Source organism: Eutrigla gurnardus, assembly GCF_963514095.1.
Source record: "Eutrigla gurnardus genome assembly, chromosome: 17".
Lineage (NCBI taxonomy): Eukaryota > Metazoa > Chordata > Actinopteri > Perciformes > Triglidae > Eutrigla > Eutrigla gurnardus.
This window is the reverse complement of record NC_139928.1, coordinates 10390549-10413052: the sequence shown is the minus strand read 5'-3', so window position 1 is coordinate 10413052 and position 22504 is coordinate 10390549. Positions and strand designations below refer to the sequence as shown.

General features: G+C 41.1%; 2 protein-coding genes across 3 annotated transcripts; one reads left to right on the top strand and one right to left on the bottom strand.

Annotated features, from left to right (window-relative positions):
* Positions 1-4062: 4062 nt before the first annotated feature.
* Positions 4063-5934, bottom strand: dlx5a (distal-less homeobox 5a). Its single transcript, XM_084032010.1, has 3 exons — positions 5332-5934; positions 4757-4941; positions 4063-4584 (listed from the first exon to the last, which is right to left on the bottom strand). The coding sequence occupies exons 1-3, from the start codon at positions 5687-5689 to the stop codon at positions 4270-4272; spliced, it is 858 nt and encodes a 285-aa protein (XP_083888136.1). The 5' UTR covers positions 5690-5934; the 3' UTR covers positions 4063-4269.
* Positions 5935-7784: 1850 nt separating this feature from the next.
* On the top strand, positions 7785-21011 carry ago2 (argonaute RISC catalytic component 2). 2 transcript variants are annotated; one of them, XM_084032769.1, is made up of 20 exons: positions 7785-8045; positions 9311-9358; positions 10328-10508; positions 10604-10724; positions 10862-11043; positions 11609-11745; positions 11832-11966; positions 12351-12438; positions 12830-12977; positions 13084-13203; positions 13611-13733; positions 13885-14018; positions 14732-14916; positions 15359-15518; positions 15616-15706; positions 15888-16082; positions 16260-16400; positions 16751-16852; positions 17064-17263; positions 17408-21011. In XM_084032769.1, the coding sequence occupies exons 1-20, from the start codon at positions 8027-8029 to the stop codon at positions 17514-17516; spliced, it is 2619 nt and encodes an 872-aa protein (XP_083888895.1). In that variant the 5' UTR covers positions 7785-8026; the 3' UTR covers positions 17517-21011. The 2 variants fall into 2 exon arrangements, with proteins under 2 accessions (XP_083888895.1, XP_083888896.1); XM_084032770.1 differs by having other exon boundaries at positions 7786-8045; positions 16266-16400.
* The last annotated feature ends 1493 nt before the right edge of the window (positions 21012-22504 follow it).

Genomic DNA, 22504 nt, shown 5'->3' with positions numbered 1-22504 from the left:
TTTTAAAGCGTACATGGCTGTTCAGTGGGCTCGCATATTTGTTATGCTTTCATTCATGTCAACATCTGAACGTCAATATACCAAATATTATCAGTGACATTTTTAGCCACTTTGGGCAAAATACTGCTTACACTCTCCATGCGCCGTGGCGCCCGGAGCCCTTCGCCATGGTGGACTCCCTGACTGCTTTTTTTTGGGTTGTTTCTCCAACATGCAAAACCAAGCAAATATGTCTGTCTGTAAATATAATCTGCGATTTTAGTTGTACATACACTTTTTATGTTTTGTCAGATTGAGTAAACCGTGACTCAAAAACAGATGCCGGCTGTTGCATGATTTCATAAATTCTTCTCTCTCTTTTTTTTTTTTTTGAATGCTTCATTGGGCCAACATCACATTATAACAGGCCTATTTCCACGTCCCCCCCTGGTGTGTTACGAGCTTCTGACAGACATCGCGAACATAAAAGGTAATGGCGGTGCTCAGTGAAAAAGCCTATTCCATCAGAGTAAACATGGTAAATAAATCCAAAGCGCTCAGTGACTGAAGTATATAGATTTATCAACAGCGGAGGAAATGAACTTACCCAGCCCCGCTGCTGTCTACATTCACCCGAAAGACATTTGCTCCAGGTCCAGCTCCTCTTGTCATTTCACCCTCAATTATTAGAAGTATTGACAAAATGTTTTCTCCCTTGTCTCCGTCCTAATGCAGGCCGTTAAATGCCAAGCTCCGCGGGATCGATGCTGAACAAAGCAGCCAGCTGCAGCCGCGTTCAATATGAAGGAGATATTTGGGACAATTTGTGGGTTTTTATCCAAGTGAGGCTTTTTTTTTCTCTCCCATTCTCATAAATGCAGGCATAATTAGGGTAATTTTTGATGTAGCCCGCTGATTACAGCGTTTTTACCGTCAAAGATAATTACCTGTAATTTTCTACCACTTTTAATACTAAAAGGCATCTTTATTTGGATTTGAGGTAGCACAGATGGAACAAAAGGGGAAATTATTCGGTTATTCACATACAAATTGCCGAGAAGAGTGAGGCAGCTCGGGATATTATCTGAAATTACAACGCTGAAAAGCTTCATGCAGCTGTCAAGGCGCGGATGTCCCACTGGCGCACATTCAGCCTACCTGGGCCCCCCCGAGCTGGGGCCTATCGGCTCACGGGGGCCCCGCGTGCACTCTGATCTGGCTGCAGGGAGCCCCGAGACTGCAGTCAGTAAACATCAACAAAGCTCCTAAATAGGCTACACAGTTGGGTTATTCAGCTCCAAGAGCTGACACGTTTCCTCGTGTTTTGCAAATGGAGAAAAAAAGGGCTTTGATGAGCTTAATCAGATACATTTGAATAGATGGATAACTCAATTATAGATAGATAGATAGATAGATAGATAGATAGATAGATAGATAGATAGATAGATAGATAGATAGATAGATAGATAGATAGATAGACAGATATACAACAGTGACAGATATGGGGGTGGGGGTCCACAGAGGGATGTGTCACTTCTTGCTCTGTAAGCTCTATCAGCAGGAGCTGATGCACTATATGCAACATGGCTCCTCACGTATAAAAGCTCCTACAGCACCTGACAAGACCTCACACAACATCACCACATTAACGGTTCACCTCCACGGCGCCGGAGCAACCCTCACAACACATCCACAATGCAAACATGATTAATAAAAAATGATTTTAGGAATAATGCCTCATGGTTTCCATTTCTCTGTCGCGGGTCGCCGGAGAGCAACATTGAGCCAAGAGTCCTTTCAGATGACGAATAGCCACAGGACAGGAAAAAATAAGACCTTACCTTTCTCCGCTTCTCTAACATAGATAACCAAAAGGCTCTGCACGCCTTTACTGCTGCTGGTTGAATAAGCAAATCCAGGTGGGAAAGTGTTTGCACACCCCGGTAAGCTCTTATATATTGCCTGCAAAATTAGCTGTTATTACTGTCACTGTTTAGTGATGGCGAGCTTGGAGAAGAAAAAAAAAAAAAGCCCTCTGCAATCAAGAACCAAGCGCATCTTTGCAAATTATAGGTAATTGTCAATGTCCAGATTATGATAATGGAGGCCCTAATCCTGGAGAATAATTATTGTGGAGTGTTACAGTTGAATCTGTCCAGTAAAGCTAACTGTCATTATTTAGACTCGATTTGCAAAAACAGGGGGAAACTGAGTGGAAAATGTTCGGTTGGAAATAAACGGGGGCTCTCGATATAATGGCTGTGTGTGTGTGTGTGTGTGTGTGTGTGTGTGTGTGTGTGTGTGTGTGTGTGTGTGTGTGTGTTTGAATGAAAGAGAGAGAGAGAGAGAGAGAGAGAGAGAGAGAGAGAGAGAGAGAGAGAGAGAGAGAGAGAGAGAGAGAGGGAGAGGGGGGGGCATACAGTAGTGGTATGGGTGCATGACAGAGATATAAAGGGCTGCATCTGTGCACGAGGCTGGGCGCGCGCCTGAGTGTTCTTGAGAGCGTGCACGTGCAATGTGAAAATTCTAAATTTCTCGAGTGATCTGCTCGCCTCGTAATCACGGGACTCCCGTTTAGCCTACAGCTGAAGTTACAGGCTGAAAACTACAACAAGGAGATTTAAAATTAACAAGATGTGTGTGTGTGTGTGTGTGTGTGTGTGTGTGTGTGTGTGTGTGTGTGTGTGTGTGTGTGTGTGTGTGTGTGTCGGCTGCAATCAGGAGGAGGAATTCTGTGTCAGGTGGAAATGGGAACACGCACGGGTCAGTGTGCGGGGCAGATGCAGTGTGTGTGTGGGAAACGGAGGGGGGTGTATTTGTGTTTTTTGTGCAACACGTTCGTCTGTAAAAACTCACTTATATCTTCGTGCATATTTCCGGGCAAATTCTATTAGATCAATTTTCAAACCCCCAACGTTTCCCACAGTGGCACGGTTTGTTTAGCGGTTTCTTTCTTCTTCGTGTTTGCAGCGGCAGCGCTGGTATTACTGCCTGCTAATAATATGGTGAAATTGTGGAGGATTTTCCTCTTCTTTTCCCCCGTCTTCTTCTTCTTCTTCTTTTTTTTTATTTCACCCGGAAGGTGGGCTGCGGCCGGGAGTGGCAGGGCTCTGGAGCCGGTCTACCCCCACAGGAATGCGGATTGTCTCAGATCTTCGTGCCGCCCCCCTCGCCTCCTCTCTGCCATTCAAAGCGGCTAATTGTAGGGGACACAAAGCGAGCGCGACTGCAGACTGTCTGCTGCAAGAAGCAGGCATTTTCTTTACAGACGAGCTGGAACCAGCTGAAAGACTCAATCAGGTTCTCCACTAAAAGACAATATGAGTGATGGAAAAGGTGCTCGTTCTGGTGATCATCAATAATAATTATTATATTCATAATAATACAGCGGTTTCAGGACATTAAATATGAAGGGGAAATACTGTGAGATTATTGTAACAATGTGGGTTCATTTAAAAATATGTCAGAATACAATTAGAAGTATCACTATAAATCAGATTGTACAAAAACAAATAGGGGAATGAGCCACTAGTGACCTCCTCTGATGCACTCGAATTTATAAAATATTATAGGACTATTATCATGATATTTTGCAGAAATCATAAATGACAAATGGATCAAGAAACACCACTATGAAATGAAGGTAAGTGTTTTTAAGGCTTACTGTTGTAGCAGCCATGCTTTCTCCGCGTTTTGCTTCATTTCTGCTTCATAAAGTCAAACATTTGCACTGCAATTTTTCTTTCCATGTCTTCGCAAAATGATTAAAATCAGCCTGATAATGAAGGAAAAATTAAAAAAAGGTACATTCCTCACAAAAGGTATGTTTCATTTCCTTCTCCAACACGTCTTTAAGTCTGATGTATCTAATAAAATAAAGACTAAATAACAGAATACATCAAATAAATCGTGGGTGTTATGGCGAATGAAAACTAAGAAAGAGGACATTTAGATTCGTCTCAATGCGATTTACCACCTTGTGTGGAAATGTCACCTGAGGCTCCAGGCATTATTGATGTCTGCGAGCCTTTGTCGTGATTTTTCAGTGTAAATAACTGCAGAGAGGCCGGAGGTTTCAAAATGCCATTGTCCATTTAAACGTTTAATAGTCTTCCAAAAATGCAATAAATTACATGCACACATTTACACATTTTACACGTTTCTTCTATGACTGTCATCAAATACATTGCATATTCCTCTGAAATCTGAACACGAGTCCCATAGAAGGAGGAGAAAAAGGAAAAAAAAAAATATTTGAATTGAACAACAGGGGTATTTTTTTCTTCTTCTTCAATATAACGTCCCTGCTCCAATAGCCAACGAATGCTGTATCGAGTTCGGGGTCTGCAGGTGGGCAGCCATGGAGGTGCTGGCTGCGGTGTACCATGAGCCAGAGTTTTCCAAAAAGTTAGACGCCGTCGTGTTGATGTTCTGTGGCTGTAGGCTGTGCGGCCTGGAGGGGCCCTGTGTGTCCCAAACGGCCGGGGACTGTGGAGAGTTGCACACCATGGGGTCGCTGGAGCTGGGGCTGTGCTCCGGTGGAAGCTCGCCGTTTTTCATGATCTTCTTCAGTTTTGATCTCCGGTTCTGGAACCAAATTTTTACCTGGAAAAGAGCGAAAGAACAGGAGCATTAATATCTCGTATAGCAGTAGATTCCGGGGGACTTGCGGCGCGTAAAGGCGCACGGAAACAAAGCATCGCTGCTTTTTTTTAATCAAAGAGGTTTTATAAACATCTAAAACTGTGTTGATAAATAATGAAAAGGTATATCCCACCTGTGTTTGCGTGAGACCCAGCGAGGCAGCCAGCTCGGCTCTCTCCGGCAGCGCCAGATACTGCGTGTTCTGAAACCGTCTCTGCAGGGCGGCCAGCTGGAAGCTGGAGTAGATGGTCCGGGGTTTCCTCACTTTCTTCGGCTTGCCGTTCACCATCCTCACCTCGGGCTCGCTTATCTCTTTTTCTGTTGAAATAACCACAACAAGAATAAGCACGTGTTACAACTCCTTAAAATACCTCTGTTAGTGCGGGTTGTTGTCGATTTCTCTTAAATTGCGAGAGAAATTACGAGGCTGGGAGAAGAAATAAGGAATGTAAGCTATTGTCGTAAAACGTCACGTCAAAATCACGTTGAATGACGTGGTGTCAAATAAATGAATTAGCAGTAATTTCCCATTTCTTCATTTAGCTTCAGATGCACATTTTTGATTTTATGCGAGAGGGCAAAAAAAGCAAAGAAAATCATAAAACACGATTATTTGACTAATTGGCAATTCGCGTTATTCTATTTATTATCAACAAATCATCAGCTCTCCGTATATTATTATAATGGGAACACATTCGCGGGCCTTACCTTGTGGACTCGGCTGGGCTTGCACTCTGCTGTAAGTCCCCGCATACTGGTGGTAGGCGGGCGTCGTGTACGAGCTGTAATCAGTGTAGGATTTTGTCGAGTAATTTCCAGCGGATCCATTTACGCCCGGGTACTGGTACTGGTAGGCATTGAGGGGCTTCCCGTACGAGGTGGAGCTGGGCGAGCAGTAGCCGTGAGTGACTCCACCGGCGGGACTGTAGTAGCCAGAATCCGTGGCGGTGGACTCGGGTAAAGTAGGAGATTCCTGAGACGGATGGTGCATGGTAGAGAGTTGAAAGGAGCTCTGAAAGTCTGCAGTTTTCACACTCGGGATCCTCCGGTCGAATACTCCAGTCATACTTCGATGGGGGGAACGCGTGGGTTCGTTTTTATTTGATAAGCGACAAAAACCGAGGAAGTCTGACTCCAAAGTGGCGTACAAAAAAAAAACTACACTGGCATTGTCTTAAGGCTCTTGGGCCGTCGGGCTCTGGTGAAGACTGCAGCCAGCCCCGCAGCAAAGACTTGGTTAAATCCTAAATCGCGCTCTTACGCACTGCAGGGAGGATCTGGTTCCATTGGCCAAGGCGCACACAGACACAGCTACACCCAATTCACTCAGCCAGCTTTCTTATAGGGGGGAAACCACCCGGGCTATGAGGCTGCATTGTGTTTTTATACTATCAATCAATGGGAGCAATTAAATTGCTGGCTGTGTCACAGTCGACGTGTTTTAAGGAGGATGAATTATAGGGACAAAACATTATTGCAAATTCTGACCGGTTAATAAAGGATTGTGTTCATTATTCTTAATTTATGTACATTTAATAATTCAGTTATTCCCTATTTTTGTTTTTACAAACTCGAAAAATGACAGCGTCAGATCAATTGTTTCAATAATTTAAGACAAATAATACGACATAACGAATTACTGGTTATTCATTTTGATTTTAAACAGCCACTATACCTGAACTCTTTCATGAAAATGCACATCTTTATATGCAACCATTGTAAATGCCCAATATGTCTGATATATTTAATCAACAAATCCGCTATGTTTAATGCACTATATAAAATAAACTCCACGCCAATAATTAGGCGTACCCTTCCACATAAGCGATTTTTCAAATCCATACAGAGTACTATTTGATTGGTACGTATAATCATGCAAAAAGAAAAATACATTACCAGTTTCCCCAACGGTATTAAACATTGATCCTATTTTATCTCAAACCCTGCAGCCGAAAATTCAAAATCAGCGCTCAGGACCTCAGTCCTCACATTCAGTGGTGAACAGCACCGACCAGTGGTCAAACTGGGGAACTGCACTCCATGCTTAGCCTTGGAAAACCCACAAATATATATGTAAAAAGACGCACGGATGTCTTTGTACATGCCCCTAATACAAAATATACTTAGAATAAACGTTTATTAAAACAAACCATTTTTCTGATGGCTTTAGGGCAACACTTACGAGGATATAAATCGCTAGATATATACATATATTGCCTGCATCCTTTACACAGTTAATAGGAAAAGGAAGCAGAACTGCACTGGGCAGACAGGTGTAGTGTCGAATACTGTTTCCCCATCGAAAAGAGCTTCCGCCCCTCCTAAATCTGAACAAACCCTTGTCCCTAACCCTAACCACCGAAGGGGGCGCTATCATTTTAACAGTTCGACGGGGGAACAGACCGGCTTTTTTAACTGCATGTATTATTTGGAAATCTGTCTCATGTCCACACAATGCTGGCTTCCTTTTCGTCATTCTTTTATTGGGACTCATCATTTATTCACACTTCAATATTGTTTTTCAATATTGTAGCGTTTCAACTCTTACCTGTGTAAACTTGCACACCTCACTTTTATAAACATAAAACAAAATGTATGTTCTCTCTACTGCTTCAAGGCAAGTTCTTTCTTGTTATAATCAAGAAAACAATCGTCGCTGTGTTTGTCAGATTTGAATTCGGGTCAAGGACGAGAGCGCGCACGTCGTGCAGCGTGCGTCTGACGTCACCGAAGAGTTCAACTAGCAAGATGGTTCCCCCCCAAATAACATCGACATAAACGAAAATTGAAGCGGGATCTGACGTCACTGACGGGTTCAACTAGCAAGATAATTCCCCTGCGAAAAATGTCAACATAAACCAAAATGTAAGCGTTTCCCGCATGTGTAAATCACTTGTTGCCGGGGTAACAACAGTGTATGGCCTAAAAAAATAGCCTGTTATAATAAGTTTCTTTCACAGAATTGTCAAGCTGCAGTCGATATCACGGATACTATATGCTTGATATATCAAATGATTACGCTTTGTTTGACAAAGGCGTCTTTCGTGGGATAAAAACAGATATAAAACATGATAACTATGAAGGTTTAGGCTTCTTAAAGCCGGAAGGTGACCAACGGCGGAAGTAGAAGGGAGGGGACTATCTTGCCCTGCATGGGTCTGTTCTGTGCTATCTTTTCTCTCGGCTCCCGTTTTGTGTGTTGGGGGGATGGGGCCGTGCCGAGGATGAGAGACTCAAAATATTTACCACTTGGCTAACTAAATACCTTCATTTCCGAACTGAGCTTCAATCCTCGCTCTTGTACATATTAATACTTTCCGACCACGCATGAATTTAGGTGGAATTTTGCCAAATTAAAGTGGAGTATCTGTACGTCCACGACACGCTCAAAAAAGTCGACAAAATGTATTCCTCTCCTGGAGGTAAGTGGTGCGGCTAACGTTAGCATCGGCTAAGTGATGCGGCTAGCAAGAATTAACACACTAGTTGCAGCATTTCACTGCTCAATCTCCCCTATTACAACGTAGCATTGGCTTCTGTTAATTTAGCGAACTGGTTATTACGAAACTCAACACACGCTTTGATCAAGAACATGTCGTCCCAGTCTTAAGTGGAGGCATTAGTAGTAGAGGCAAGCTTAGCTAGCGTGCAACAACAAGAAGCTGCTGCTAGCCAAGTTAGCTACAACGGTACCTCGTTTCACGAACTTGTTGTTAGTTAGCCTTCCGATCAAACTTCACGCAGTGGGATCGATTCGCTTACATTTTCTTGATGAACAATACAAGTGTAGACGCGTGGATCATCGTTGTGAGTGTCTCTCAATTTAAGAGAGTACAGAGATAAAACAGTATTCAGCGGCCGACCATGCTATCTAATCATTACCGATCTTGACTGTAGTTAGCTAACAGTATCCAACTTTAGTTTAGGTAATTGTAGTTATGTTGTGTCGATTTTGCCCACGAGATACATTTCCCGAAGCCTCCAGACGGCTCTGCTAGTGTTTTGTGACATGGGACACTTAAAGGAGGATCGTTAGCGATATGAAGTTTGACACAGGCTAGGTACAATGACTATGTAACCGTTTACTCCCATCTGTCCATTAGACCAATTATGGGAGAATATGCTAGCATTTGCTATGTAATATTTTCACTCTGCGTTTGTCTTTTATCACGAGTAACAAACAATAGCAACACTTAATGGTATTTCTGTTAAATTCAATAATTGTTTTGTGGGTTTGTTTTCTACGCTGCTGGGGGATCTCTGCTAAAATATGAATTGCGTTTAGGATCGGGCTATTTCCCAGAGAAAAGGGTGGCTTCAGCAGAGCTAGATTGCCAGCTTGCTTTATTCCTTGTGTGTGCGTATTGATAAGAGTTTTGAAAAAGTCGCCCTGATTGTGGACATGGCATTGTAGTGATAAGAGAGCAAGACACTGAAATTAAGTGGCATGCAATGGAGATGTATGCGTAAAGATGAGCGGCACTCTGTATTTTGCCACACAAAGTGGCAGAATCAAGGTCATTATCATTAGAATCAGAATCATTATGTTAACCTAAGAAGTAAACCTACATTTCTATCGTGTGTTAGTGACTCAAATGTATGTTTTCACTTCTACAAATTTAAGTACATTGCATATAAGAGATCAAGTGGCCTTGAGCGTTCACTACATTACTTTTGTCCTCTGTAGCAACCGAGATGCAAGAGGGACCCCGTTCCTCTGGGTCAGCAAGCTCTGGTAAGCTTTTACAATATTTGGGCTTTCAAGCCTTACTCTTGGTCCAGTGTAAGTGGCATCATGTACTTTTTTTATTACATCATTCAAGCCTCACTATATGTACTTATCTGAAGTATAATTTAACCTTTTTACTGAATAAAGACATTGTCCTGGAAATTAGACACTTGTGCCTTTCCGCTGTAGGTCATTTTACACCTTAATTTTATGCTCTTAATGGCAGTGCACTTTTACACACTAAAGGTTATTCAATAAAGCCACCATACAGTATGTGACATTTATCTGTGTTATTTTGCATGAATCAACACAAAGATGAAGGCAGTGCAGGGAATTGAGAGTTGTCACTGACCATCTCAATGTAATATCTGTAGTTGAAAATATGGAGTGTCTTTTTTACGACCGTCTATGATGAAAGCTTAGTGTAGCTTCTCCAGGATAATACAAAGAATGAATGACAGCTAAAACAAATCTGAACAGACCGGTTCTAATTTGGAGTTGGGACGGTCCAAATGATCACATGGCGCAGTGATGCCAGCCAACCCGCCAGCTCAATAGTCAACAGAAGATATTTATCTGAAATATAATACAATCAATTCAGTCGGCCATCTGCCGGCCAAAACAATCAGCAAACTAAGCGGTGGTTTATATAATGACCCGAGTCTCTGCCTCTTAATATTTCTGAAATATAAAACTATGATAAAGCTAGTTGTAAAAGGAGACTTGATTCTGTAGCTGCATGCTCATGTCTCACCACAGAGTTAATCAAAAATTTCAGGAGATAATTTCTATCTTTGATGTGTAAAAACACAAGACAAACAAAGATCAAGCCTGCCTGCCCACAACTGTTTGTCCAACAAGATGTGGGAAGGGTTCCTGATAAGGTCTCACTAGAAAAGAGCATGTATGAAATTTCTAATGTCTGTATAATTTTATCCTAATTTTGCATTTTGTCATTTAACCCCCCTGTTTTAGACACGCCATCCTCCCCAGTGCCCGAATATGTGTTCAAGCCACCATCACGGCCGGACTTTGGCACCATGGGTAGGACAATCAAGCTCCAGGCAAACTTCTTCGAGATGGAAATCCCCAAACTGGAGGTCTATCATTATGACATCGACATCAAGCCTGAGAAATGCCCCAGGAGGGTCAACCGGTATGTTTATGTGCCTACTTCATCTGCAACCCCTGGTAGGCTACATGGTCAATCAGTTGTTATAACGCCATTTATGCGTTTCATTTTGTTCTCAGTGAAATAGTGGAGCACATGGTCCAGCACTTTAAAACACAAATCTTTGGTGATCGAAAGCCAGTGTACGACGGGAGGAAGAATCTCTATACTGCCATGCCCCTGCCCATAGGCAGAGACAAAGTATGTATTTTCCAAGACATCAGAAATAAGATCTCCACCTCTGGAGAAATTGCATAAACATTTGTTAAGCAATGTTAGTTTGAAAATATCACAGCAGTGCCTCTGTTTTTCCCCTTTATTGCCCATCTACCACTCAGGTGGAGCTTGAGGTAACCATTCCTGGTGAAGGCAAAGACCGCAGCTTCAAAGTATCAATCAAATGGGTGTCCTGCGTAAGCCTGCAAGCGCTGCACGAGGCACTAGCAGGGCGGCTACCCAGCGTCCCCTTTGAGACCGTCCAAGCCTTGGATGTGGTCATGAGACATTTGCCCTCTATGAGGTGAGTTTTTTTATTGTTGGACTTTCACTAATTTATTGATTATTGACTGTCCTAATAGTTTCAAGCATATATCTCCTAAAATGTTCTGCATGCATGGCTTATTGTATATCTGTTGTCAGATGACCATGATGGATATTTTAGCACTAATTACAAATTGGATAAACTCTGCATTATTGATGATCATTCTTCTAAAGCTTTCTTGCTGTGAGTTGCAGACCTGCAGTCACAAGCAATGCAACTCCAATCCAAAAGTCAATATCTGATCGCACAATGAGTGTTGTTGAAACCAAATAATTTACCTCCCTGATGAAGGCAAAGCAGCCAAAATGAACAAACCTAGCATGATAGTAAAGTGTCGTTTTTTTCCCATTAATTTTTTTTCTGATCGTACTTCCGAGAGATTGGGTTACATTTGTTTCAATGTGTCTTCACAGTCAATTTTAGGTAATTCAGACATATTACTTTGTTCTGTGTAACCGTTTGTTCTTTTAACCAGTTTGTAGAAAAGCTTCTGTTAACCAGAACATATTAATTGGATTTCACGACTGACCGTCCTCTGTTACAGGTATACGCCAGTGGGCCGCTCTTTCTTCACTCCCTCGGAGGGGTGTTCAAACCCCCTTGGTGGAGGGAGAGAGGTGTGGTTTGGCTTCCACCAGTCTGTCAGGCCTTCCCTTTGGAAAATGATGCTCAACATCGATGGTAACTTTAATGCTGGTTGTAAGCAAGTTGTAAGAAGTAAAACATTTTCTCTGAATCTCACCTCTGTGTGCTTGTTTTATTTGCAGTGTCTGCCACTGCATTCTACAAAGCCCAGCCTGTAATCGAGTTCATGTGTGAGGTCTTGGATTTCAAAAGCATTGAAGAACAACAGAAGCCCTTAACAGACTCTCAACGAGTGAAATTTACAAAGGAAATCAAAGGTTAGTATAGCTCTGGAACTCACTCACTAGTGGCTGTTGAAGTCTTTATTTAGACATTGAAGTTTTATTTAGTTATTTCTTGATGAAATTGATTTATAATAAGTGGTAATGTTAACATTTGATTCCATTTCTTATATCTATATATGTTTCAAATTTGTGTCCCTGATTCAATGTCCAGTTTAGTGTCATAGTCTTTATTCCAAAGTCTCTTTAAGTTTTAAGACCTCAGCAATTTATATATAACCTTTTTTTTCCTGTAAGGATTTAAGACATATGTCTTTTTGTCACAGGGCATTTAAAACATATTTTATATTTGTTTTTTAAATAAGTTTTACTTTAAAAAAATAAATAAATTCTGTTATCCATGCTCATGATTCCAACTAGGCCTGAAAGTGGAAATCACTCACTGTGGGCAGATGAAGAGGAAGTACAGAGTGTGCAACGTGACCAGAAGACCAGCCAGCCACCAAACGTAAGAAAGCTATTCTGTCTCATCTTTGTTCACATTATATCATTTTTAAGTGTACTGTTGCTGGAGTGCATAATCTGTAGTTAATGCATACATGCACGGAACATAATGCACACAGGGATAGGACATAATATGATAATGTACTACAAATGCTAGAAAATGTGGAAAGACTGGTATTAAGTTCTGCCACTGTATATTTTCCCACGAGTTTAATTTGCTACTGAATCTGGTCTTTGTATAGTCCATAAATGTGATCTGTTGCTCAGATTAGAAGATAAGTCTTGTCAAAGAAGATGTCTCATAGTTTTATTGTTGAATTATGTGAGGGGGGAAATGGAAACTGTATTTGTTGTATTTTTTTCCTCTTAATTTGTTGGTATGTGCTTCCCCTTAGGTTCCCTCTGCAGCAGGAGAACGGTCAAACTATTGAATGCACAGTAGCACAGTACTTCAAAGACAAGTACAAGCTCATCCTGAGATACCCCCACCTCCCGTGTCTACAAGTGGGACAGGAGCAGAAGCACACCTACCTACCTCTAGAGGTAAGCATCACTATACTCCAGTATTAATTTGCTTTTTTTTAAAGTTACCCCATTCCCTTATGATTTTCCCTCTAAACTAATTTTGTTTCCTGTGTTTCTTCTCCAGGTGTGTAACATAGTGGCAGGACAGCGATGCATCAAAAAGCTGACTGACAATCAGACCTCCACTATGATCCGTGCCACAGCCCGATCAGCACCAGACCGTCAAGACGAGATTAGTAAATTGGTAAGTTGTGGTTTTGATAGGAGTCAAGAAAATTTAAATTGGTAGCAGTAGAAAAGTGGTTGTGGTTTGAAATGTATCGAGATCCAGGGAGTTCTTGACATAGCTTAAAAAAAATAGACCGTGACTGTTTGGGTATGATAAGAAAAAGTTTGTTCCCATGGTGCCAAGTTTTTCCAGTTTGATGCCAAGCAAAGGTTCAGGGGTGTTTGCCGATTGGCTACTGGAATAGAGGGTTCATGACGTTGGTCATAATTAACTGGTGCCATAGCAACATGTCAGTGTAGTCACCAACATAGTCATGTCCACACCAACACATTTCAGAGAAGGATAGATAATCATACACATTTTCAAAATGCATCATTATCGTGGCTACATCTGAAGAAGAACCTGTGTTTTGTTTTTTCCAGATGAGAAGTGCCAACTTCAACACTGATCCTTACGTTCGTGAATTTGGAGTGATGGTGAGGGATGAGATGACAGAAGTGAATGGCCGTGTCCTACAAGCACCTTCCATTCTGTATGGAGGCAGGGTATGTTGATCACCAGGTTGGATGTGTTTATAGTGGCTTGTACTTTTCATGCATTGAGCTGCAACTCAATTGATTTATTGATATTAAGCGTTATTGGAATAACTATCTTGTGAACAGTACTAACTGTGGCTGTTGTTGTTACAATTTGCAGAACAAAGCAATAGCCACACCAATCCAGGGAGTGTGGGACATGAGGAATAAACAGTTCCACACTGGCATCGAGATCAAAGTGTGGGCCATCGCCTGCTTCGCACCACAGAGGCAGTGCACTGAACTCCTGCTCAAGTAAGCAAGATACATAAAGTGCATGTATTTCATGTGATTGTGCACCTTTTAGTTGGGTTTGATGGCAGGCAGCCTATGATTAAAGGGCTGGTGGGGGAACATTGCAATTGAGACTTATTATAGAAGTGCACAAACACAAGGATACATTGAACATGACCTGGAGTTTCAAATGTTCCAGTCGTGAACAAAGAAACAGCCCAAATCTGTCTTATTTGATTTGTGCCTCTATGGGTCTTTCACAACTGTTAAACCAAGCCAGCCAACTTTACAGTCTCTCTCTATTGCCCCCCCTGAGGACTGAGTTGTTTTAGCTCTACGGTGCTTAAGAATGCATGTTGATTATGTATAACTGTCATTCAATTTAATGTCTTTGCCAGGTTTTGTCATTTGTATATGTGTAATTATGTAAGGGTGTTGACGTGTTTGAGCTAGAGGATAGCCTGTGCCTGAATTAAAGGTCCCATTTTATCTGGGTTTCATGATTTTCTTTCCAGATGTTTTGTAGTTGAGAGGAAACAATGTTCTTAACTTTCCGTCATAAGTCAATTTGTTACTGGTTCGTTTTTGAACACTTGAGTCAAGATACACAAGATAGCACAAGTTTTAGAAGTAGAATTTTACCACACAAACTCTTTCTCACTTTGATGTTTTCCTGTCACTAACCTACCCTGCTAAACTTCACTGTACATAAACACGTTCCTCATCTGTTTCAGAGCATTCACAGATCAGCTGAGAAAGATCTCTAGGGATGCAGGGATGCCCATCCAGGGTCAGCCTTGCTTCTGTAAGTACGCCCAGGGAGCGGACAGTGTGGAGCCCATGTTCAGGCACCTCAAGTATACTTACCAGGGCCTCCAGCTGGTGGTGGTCATCCTACCGGGGAAGACGCCCGTCTACGGTGAGGGATTCACTCATGCAGTCTGTTGTTGTGATATTTAGAGTTCCATCGATTGTATTCCTGCAGCAGAGAGGAGACATTGATATTTAAAGCCCAAGAAATCAATTTTTGTCAATTGAAATCCTGATTGATAACGACACTTATCATATGATGGCAGGGAAGGATGGTTTCAGTTGTTAAAAAAAGTGTGAAGTGAACTGAAGGCACAAACGCTAGTTGTTGGATTTTATTTTGCAGTAGAAAGGCTTAAAACCAAACTAAGCTATATTACCTCTGATTATTCCGAGCAGCTCTCCTATTTACTTCCCAACTCACTATTTTAAACATCAGTAATCCCATCCCATTCTTACATAACTACATTAAAGAATTTACCCTCATCAGTATTGTACCTGATCTTGTTTAATCATTTAACATCTCCTTATTTACCTGATGTGCTTTGCAGCTGAGGTGAAACGTGTTGGAGACACAGTACTTGGCATGGCCACGCAGTGTGTGCAGGTGAAGAACGTCCAAAAGACAACACCCCAGACGCTTTCCAACCTCTGTCTGAAGATCAACGTCAAGCTGGGCGGTGTCAATAACATCCTCCTCCCGCAGGGCAGGTTAGTGAAGATTCCAATCAGTCCTGGGACCAATCAATGAATCAACTTTTATCCAGTGCTGACTTTCACCTGTCTACGTTCTGTATTCTTGTTCAAGGCCATTGGTCTTCCAGCAGCCAGTGATCTTCCTCGGTGCAGATGTGACTCATCCGCCTGCAGGAGATGGGAAAAAGCCTTCAATCGCCGCTGTAAGTAACATCACAACATCTACCTTCTACCCTCTTCATAAAATAATTAAACCCTGTGTAATGCAAGTGCCAACAATCCCAGAAGCACCTACCATCTCTGCAGCTGCTTTCAACTCCTTGTTTTGATTTTATTGCGGGAACATTTATTGTATTCAATTACTAAATGATATTTCCCTTTCAGGTTGTTGGTAGTATGGATGCCCATCCCAGCAGATACTGTGCCACAGTGCGGGTGCAGCAGCACCGACAGGACATTATCCAGGATCTGGCCACCATGGTGAGGGAGCTGCTCATCCAATTCTACAAGTCCACCCGCTTCAAGCCCACCAGGATCATCTACTACCGCGATGGCATCTCTGAGGGCCAATTCAACCAGGTGATACACATAGCAAGGATCATGCAGAAAAGGCACTAGTACCAATATAAGAAAAGTGTTATTAGCTATTATTTCACAGAGCCTAATGTTAATGCTGTGTTTGTGTCAGTCTGTAGTTTGCACATTTAACTTAGCAGATTGCCTCAACTTTTCATCTAATCTTCAATCATTTTTGAGATGCAGGTCCTTCAACACGAGCTGCTGGCGATCCGAGAGGCCTGCATAAAACTAGAGAAGGACTACCAGCCTGGCATCACCTTTGTGGTCGTGCAGAAGAGACACCACACACGACTGTTCTGCATGGACAGAAATGAGCGGGTCAGTTTTCTTAGTTTGGGTGGGAGGTTTGTAACTAACGAAAGTATAAAAATCAGAGAGAATGTATAAGTTTGAGACTTACTTTTTGGTACTTGCTTCTAAGAGTGAACCAGCAGTAGAAAAAGATGTTGAGCCTGCAGAGATGGTTCCAAGCCAGCTTCCACAGGTGTTGGTGGCTACATTGGGGACATTGGCTAATCCTAAGTAATTTGGTGACACGGGCCCTTTAAACTCTCTACTTAGAAATGGCATTCCCATATCTGTAACTGTGGTTGTGCATTGGTCAACCTTTTATTTGGTGACAGAATAAAGTTTGACTCGCTGATGCATTCTTGTGTGGATTTTTGCAGGTTGGGAAGAGTGGCAACATTCCTGCAGGCACCACAGTGGACACCAAAATCACACACCCATCAGAATTTGACTTCTATCTTTGCAGTCACGCTGGCATTCAGGTAAGTGCTGAATTAGGATCAAGTGTTATTGAGCTGAAAAGTTAAATTGTGCCTGTGCAATAATTTAGGGAAAGGAATTAAAGCTATGGGCAGATTGAATGGCTTTGTCTGCATCAAAAACAAGTGGATCCTCAGCCTATAAGACTGGATCTCGTAGGCTGTGTTTACCATTTCAAAAGCAACACCTGTCATCAACGGTCACTCCTTGCAGGGTACCAGCAGGCCATCTCATTACCATGTGCTCTGGGACGACAACCACTTCACTTCAGATGAACTGCAGGTCCTCACCTATCAGCTATGCCACACCTATGTGCGCTGCACACGGTCCGTTTCCATCCCAGCACCAGCTTACTACGCCCATTTGGTTGCTTTCCGGGCTCGCTATCACTTGGTGGACAAAGAGCATGACAGGTAAGGACTGAATTGCTCCATTTGCCAACCTTTTTTGGCAGACTTGTGTACATCTATACTGGTAAATCGAACATACTAAAATGGTCATGAAAGCAGTTTTTACATAATTATAACTACATTTTTTTTTGTATTTTGCCGTTTCAGTGCCGAGGGCAGTCACACATCAGGCCAGAGTAACGGGCGTGACCAACAGGCCTTGGCCAAGGCTGTGCAGATCCACCAGGACACCCTGCGTACCATGTACTTTGCCTGAGCACACAACCCCAGGTTGGCGTGGGTGAGCCCCCACTGATGGAACACACTACCCCTCCTCAGGGGTTTCACATAATGATTTCCTTACTGAACAGACCTGTCTGTTACCCATATGTCTACAATTGTACTTCAGCCCCTGACCCACCCAAATCAAGCCAGCTATTAGACTGTACGAGGCAAAAGAATCCCTCTTTCTTGGGTCACTGAAAGAGGTTTTATTTACATATTGTGCATTAGTGTGAGTTTGTATTTGTTAGAGGGGAATATTTTGCAAAGTATGAAAGGAAAAGTTTGTACACTGATGGAAGACATTTCTAAACTAGTGGGCAGTATCATACATTGGGGGTGATTTCTAATTAAGAAGATGATGTTTACCTTCCTGTTTGCTACGGCCTTTTGCTTGAATGGTGAAGGATCAAATGCATCAAAAGATAAGGAGGCCTGTTCACTATTTATATGCCTAAAGATTTGTTCCTCTGACAAACATCTATCAGCCAATCAAAGCAAAGTGCACTGACCAGAATGGGTACTTCAATCAGGACAAAAGTACTTAATATATTGAGGGTTGTGTGTGATCTCTCACATAGGGCACTATGTGTTGAAAAGTGCCATTTGAGACCATCGTTCTGTTGTCATTTCTGTGTAAAACTATGAATTCTTAGGCCCGCATTTGCTGGGTTTTCAGTATTTTTCCTTGATTGACACTGATGACGATTTTATGCCAAATCTGGTGACAATTAACTAAAAGTTTCTTTGCATCAGATTTGTTATCAACCCTTGAACCAACACTTAGTTTATTCTAGATGAGGGCTTTTAGTGCTCAGCTAGAGTTGAAAGAACAGCAATTCATCTTTCTCTGCCTCTCTTGTTAGTCTGAACTAACATTTTTTCACCAGTAACCCCCAATTTCCATGCCGAGACATAGTATATTGGGACCGGTTCCCAGCAAGGACATCTTTCTTATGTAGCCTGAGCCGTGTTGATATACCGACACATGATTTAGAAATCAACATAGCGAGGGGTACTTGATGAAATCCTTTTTTTTTTGTTCCCTTCTGTTTTAATAGTCTAATTTAATTTCAAATCAGTTTTGTAATGAATATGCATGTAGCTGACTCATGTTTTAGGCAGTTGTGACGATTGTTTATTTCTTCCTTTTTTTACACATTAACCCAACTTCTATGTTTTAATGTATATAGCAGCAGGATAGTGTTTTCTGCAGTGTCTTTTTCAGAGCGGGATGTTTGTGTGGCGTTTCGATATTCTGGCATTCGGTACAGTGGACTGAAAGCATGTTAAGAGTTTAACTGATTGAAATTCCCCAAAAAACAAAACTAGTGTTTGCTCCATGAATTGGGAGCCATCGTCGCACAAAGGCTTGGGTTTTATGCAAATGACTTTTTGTGAGTCTTTATACTATATAGTAATGTTGGTAATGAGGTATATTTTGAATAAGCTTTCAGTGGAGGCTGCTGAAAATTTAGATTTTTTTTAAATGACTGGCCCACATGTAGTCTAAATTAACACTGTCTATTTGTATACAGATTTTAAATGCAAATATTCTCTTGCCTTCTAAGACTGGTACAGTCTTACTAATAATTTTAGACATTTCCTAACATCCCACCTACGTTTTACTACTAAGTTAAGCTGGCGAATGTTCTTGTAGTCTTGATTGGAGGCGAGTAGTCTATATTTTCTAACTATGCATCATTTTTAACCAAGAGATTTAGCAGTGGGATATCTCACATGAATTTGGGTCATTTATAGAGGTAGATAATCAGGGCTTTTTTTTGTTATTGTTGTTTTTTTTTAGCATGTTGCATTTAGTAGCGTTTCTTAGTGCTTTTCAGCGTCTTCATGCCTTTCTAACAGGATGAAGTATTTGTGGTCATTTGTAACATAGATTTTATAGCCTAAAACATTTGGTGTATCCTTTGTAACACACATTCTTTCTTAGCCAAACAAGATTACAAACTTTTACATGATCAATGATTCAAACAACATGGAAGCACAAAAGGACATCTTGATTCTAGGTGCTAGAAGTTTTCACTGTAAACCACCTTAAATCCTCACTGGACTGGCCAACAAGGCTTTTTAACTTGTCTACTAAAAAAGATGCTTCATCATTTTGAGGAGTTTTCTCTCCCTTTGACAACCTCTCTGTGTTACCCTTTTTACTCATTACCTGTAAAGCAACTAGAAATCTGACTGACTGTGTTTGTGGGGCATTCTGAAAAATCATGTACTTGATATTTACTGTTATGATGTCAATATTGTTATTGGTGCTGGTCTCACAACATATAAATTTGGATGCACTTTTGATAGCAGAAACGTCGATAGCAGAACGTTGGTGTGACTTCTGTAGATGTGTGTTTCTCAATGGAAGCAGGAGGCTCGGCCATATTGCGTGAAACTGGTGTAATTGTATGGAAATGGCCGCGTGTTCTACCTCTTGTTACCTGTTTAAGTGTTATGGTAACATCACACTGCTGGCCATTTCTGTATAATTACCCCTGCTATCTATCTAATTGGCATTGTTTGTTTGAGTCTCGCATTGACAGTGGAGGTTTTAAATGTTTGGTGTGCATTACGGTGAACGCGCTCTCAGTTTATGTAGTTATATTTTATTTCATATTTTACTCAAACTGATAAGAGAGAATGTTTCTTGGTTTTTTTTCCGTTTAGAGGTTTTGAGCGTTGAGCTGTACGACCAAATTATTGTAGTGTGTTTGTATTCACACACACAGCTTTCCCTTTCTTTCTTTCCTTTTATTCTATGCACCAGTGAAATGAGAATTTTTGACACCTTGATTTTCCACCTGAACAGTATAACAACAAATACAAAGCCCACATCAGCTATGATAATTGCATATCCTTGAGTTGGAGAAATTTTAAATGTAACCTCTTGGTGCTGTTGGACTAAAGTTGCTTACAAACTTAAATACAATACAAAGAAAAGCCTCTTTGAAAAAAAGTCGAGCATGTATTGAAATCCATGTGGAAATATCGAGGTAGGCGTTTGATCAGTTACATTTCATCACAGAACATTTAATGCCATCATGCATTGAAATCTTTCAGCGATCTTCCGTTGGCTTTTCTTGAGACAGATGGAGGTGGAGCCCTTTTGTTGGGTCTGTGTTGGGAAATGTGAACGTCGTATTGTGTAGGAGAGCGAATGTGTGTCCTAAATGAGTTTGCTGAAATTCAGGACATGAACTTATCGTTTTTGGGAGATGGCTTTGTACTTGTTGTTACTGCTCCTTTTACATTACCTATACCAGCACCTTAAAATAGCAGATCAGAACGGCATTGCTTTTCCTGGAGATAAAACTCAAACATTTGATAATGTTGTTTTTGCACTAAACAGGAATAAACCTTTGTAGCTGTTGAGTATTTATCAGGTGGCAGCCTCTTTTTTTTCATTTAGAAAGGAGCAGTTGGCATTGGTGGCTTTTCAAAAATAAAAGAGGTACAGCCAACAGGCTTGAGAGCTTCAGTGTGCACACTAGCAATTCATTTATCGAGAGGGATTCCACCTAGTTAACCAGCATTCAGCGTGTCGTCTTTGAGAAAAATGCCTTTTAAGTGTTAACAAAAGAGTAAAATGTAGTTGCGTGGGTGCGTTGCCTTTGTACAGTGATGTTGGAGAAAGGTGCTTTATGCAAACCAAACTGACAGGTGTTGAAAAGAGCTGATTAGCTATGGACAGCGAGATTTCTGTTGAGGCCTGGATGCCAAAGTGCTGTGTGAGGATGAAATGTGCAGAAAGCTTTGACGGTCACAGTCCTTGTTTGGAATGCATAGAAAAATAATCCTCTTTTATAGCCTCATTTCTGTGTCAGACGCCACCATAGACTATACATATCAAGTTTCAGAAGAGGCTTTTTCCATAAATATGCTTGATCACAATGAGCTACATCAAGACTGTGCACCAAACAAATGAGTACACCAGCCCATATGAATGTGGCACTACTTTCTAAGTTTGATGGTGCCCAAGGAGCTTAGGAAGCCATTCAAAATCACCTGCAGTGGTAACCCTTACCACATTACTTCTCATCAGTTTGTGTCGTTTTTTTCTGTGTCCAAATCTAGGACAAAGCAGGGTGTAGAAACGGCTGTTTTATAAACTAAATGGCATATCATCATAAGCTAATTTAATTGATGGGTTTTTATTTTTCTCGATACCAGGTTCTTTTTGTAAGTATGTTTTAAATGTAGGGCTGGAAGAGGCTGAGCTAAAATTCCTCCAAGTGTAACGATCAGCCTGTTTACTTTCTTTTGCTTTCGAAATGGGATGAAATAAAGCCTCACGTGCAGCGAGGCGACAACCTATACATCAGTTTATTCCAAACCATGACCCTGTATAGTAACGTTTCTCCTCTCTGCCTCTCGTCCGTCTCTTGTAGAGAAACCTATTGCTGACATAAAGAAACCTCTTGTAGAGTAGAACCTATTTTCTTAGCTCCAAATAATAACAATGAATGTACTTAGAGCCTGCGTGGTTTGTAATATTGTATAGGCTATCCATCCAGTACATTTACACTCTATATACATGTATATATATATGTGTATATATATATATGTGTGTATATATATATGTGTATATATATATGTGTATATATATATATGTGTGTATATATATATGTGTATATATATATATATATATATATATATATATATATATATATATATATATATATATATATATATATATATATATATATATATATATATATATATGCTTCTTGTGTACAGCTTTTTCCTTTCTCTTTTGTTTTGTTTTTCTTTTATTTATAGGCTTTAAGAATTGCAGAAAGTATTACGTTTTCTTTTAAATATTGCCCACGTCACAGCTGATATCCTTATGATAAACAGGAGGTATACAAGTCTACAGTTGAGATGTCTTTGGATGTTTGCTACTGTAGTTTTAGGAGGCATGTTTCACACTGTTGCAAAGAGTAGTCATCTTTTTCCATTTCTGGCATCACG

Excerpts from the sequence above, each read along its gene's own strand:
- dlx5a (XM_084032010.1), bottom strand. The coding sequence starts at position 5,689 with ATGACTGGAGTATTCGACCGGAGGATCCCGAGTGTGAAAACTGCAGAC. Across the intron at positions 4,942-5,331 it reads AGCCCAGCCGAGTCCACAAG|AAAAAGAGATAAGCGAGCCC; the intron begins GTAAGGCCCGCG and ends TTATTTCAACAG. Across the intron at positions 4,585-4,756 it reads TGGGTCTCACGCAAACACAG|GTAAAAATTTGGTTCCAGAA; the intron begins GTGGGATATACC and ends GCTCTTTTCCAG.
- ago2 (XM_084032769.1), top strand. Across the intron at positions 11,967-12,350 it reads ATTTACAAAGGAAATCAAAG|GCCTGAAAGTGGAAATCACT; the intron begins GTTAGTATAGCT and ends GATTCCAACTAG. Across the intron at positions 16,401-16,750 it reads GCATGGACAGAAATGAGCGG|GTTGGGAAGAGTGGCAACAT; the intron begins GTCAGTTTTCTT and ends GGATTTTTGCAG.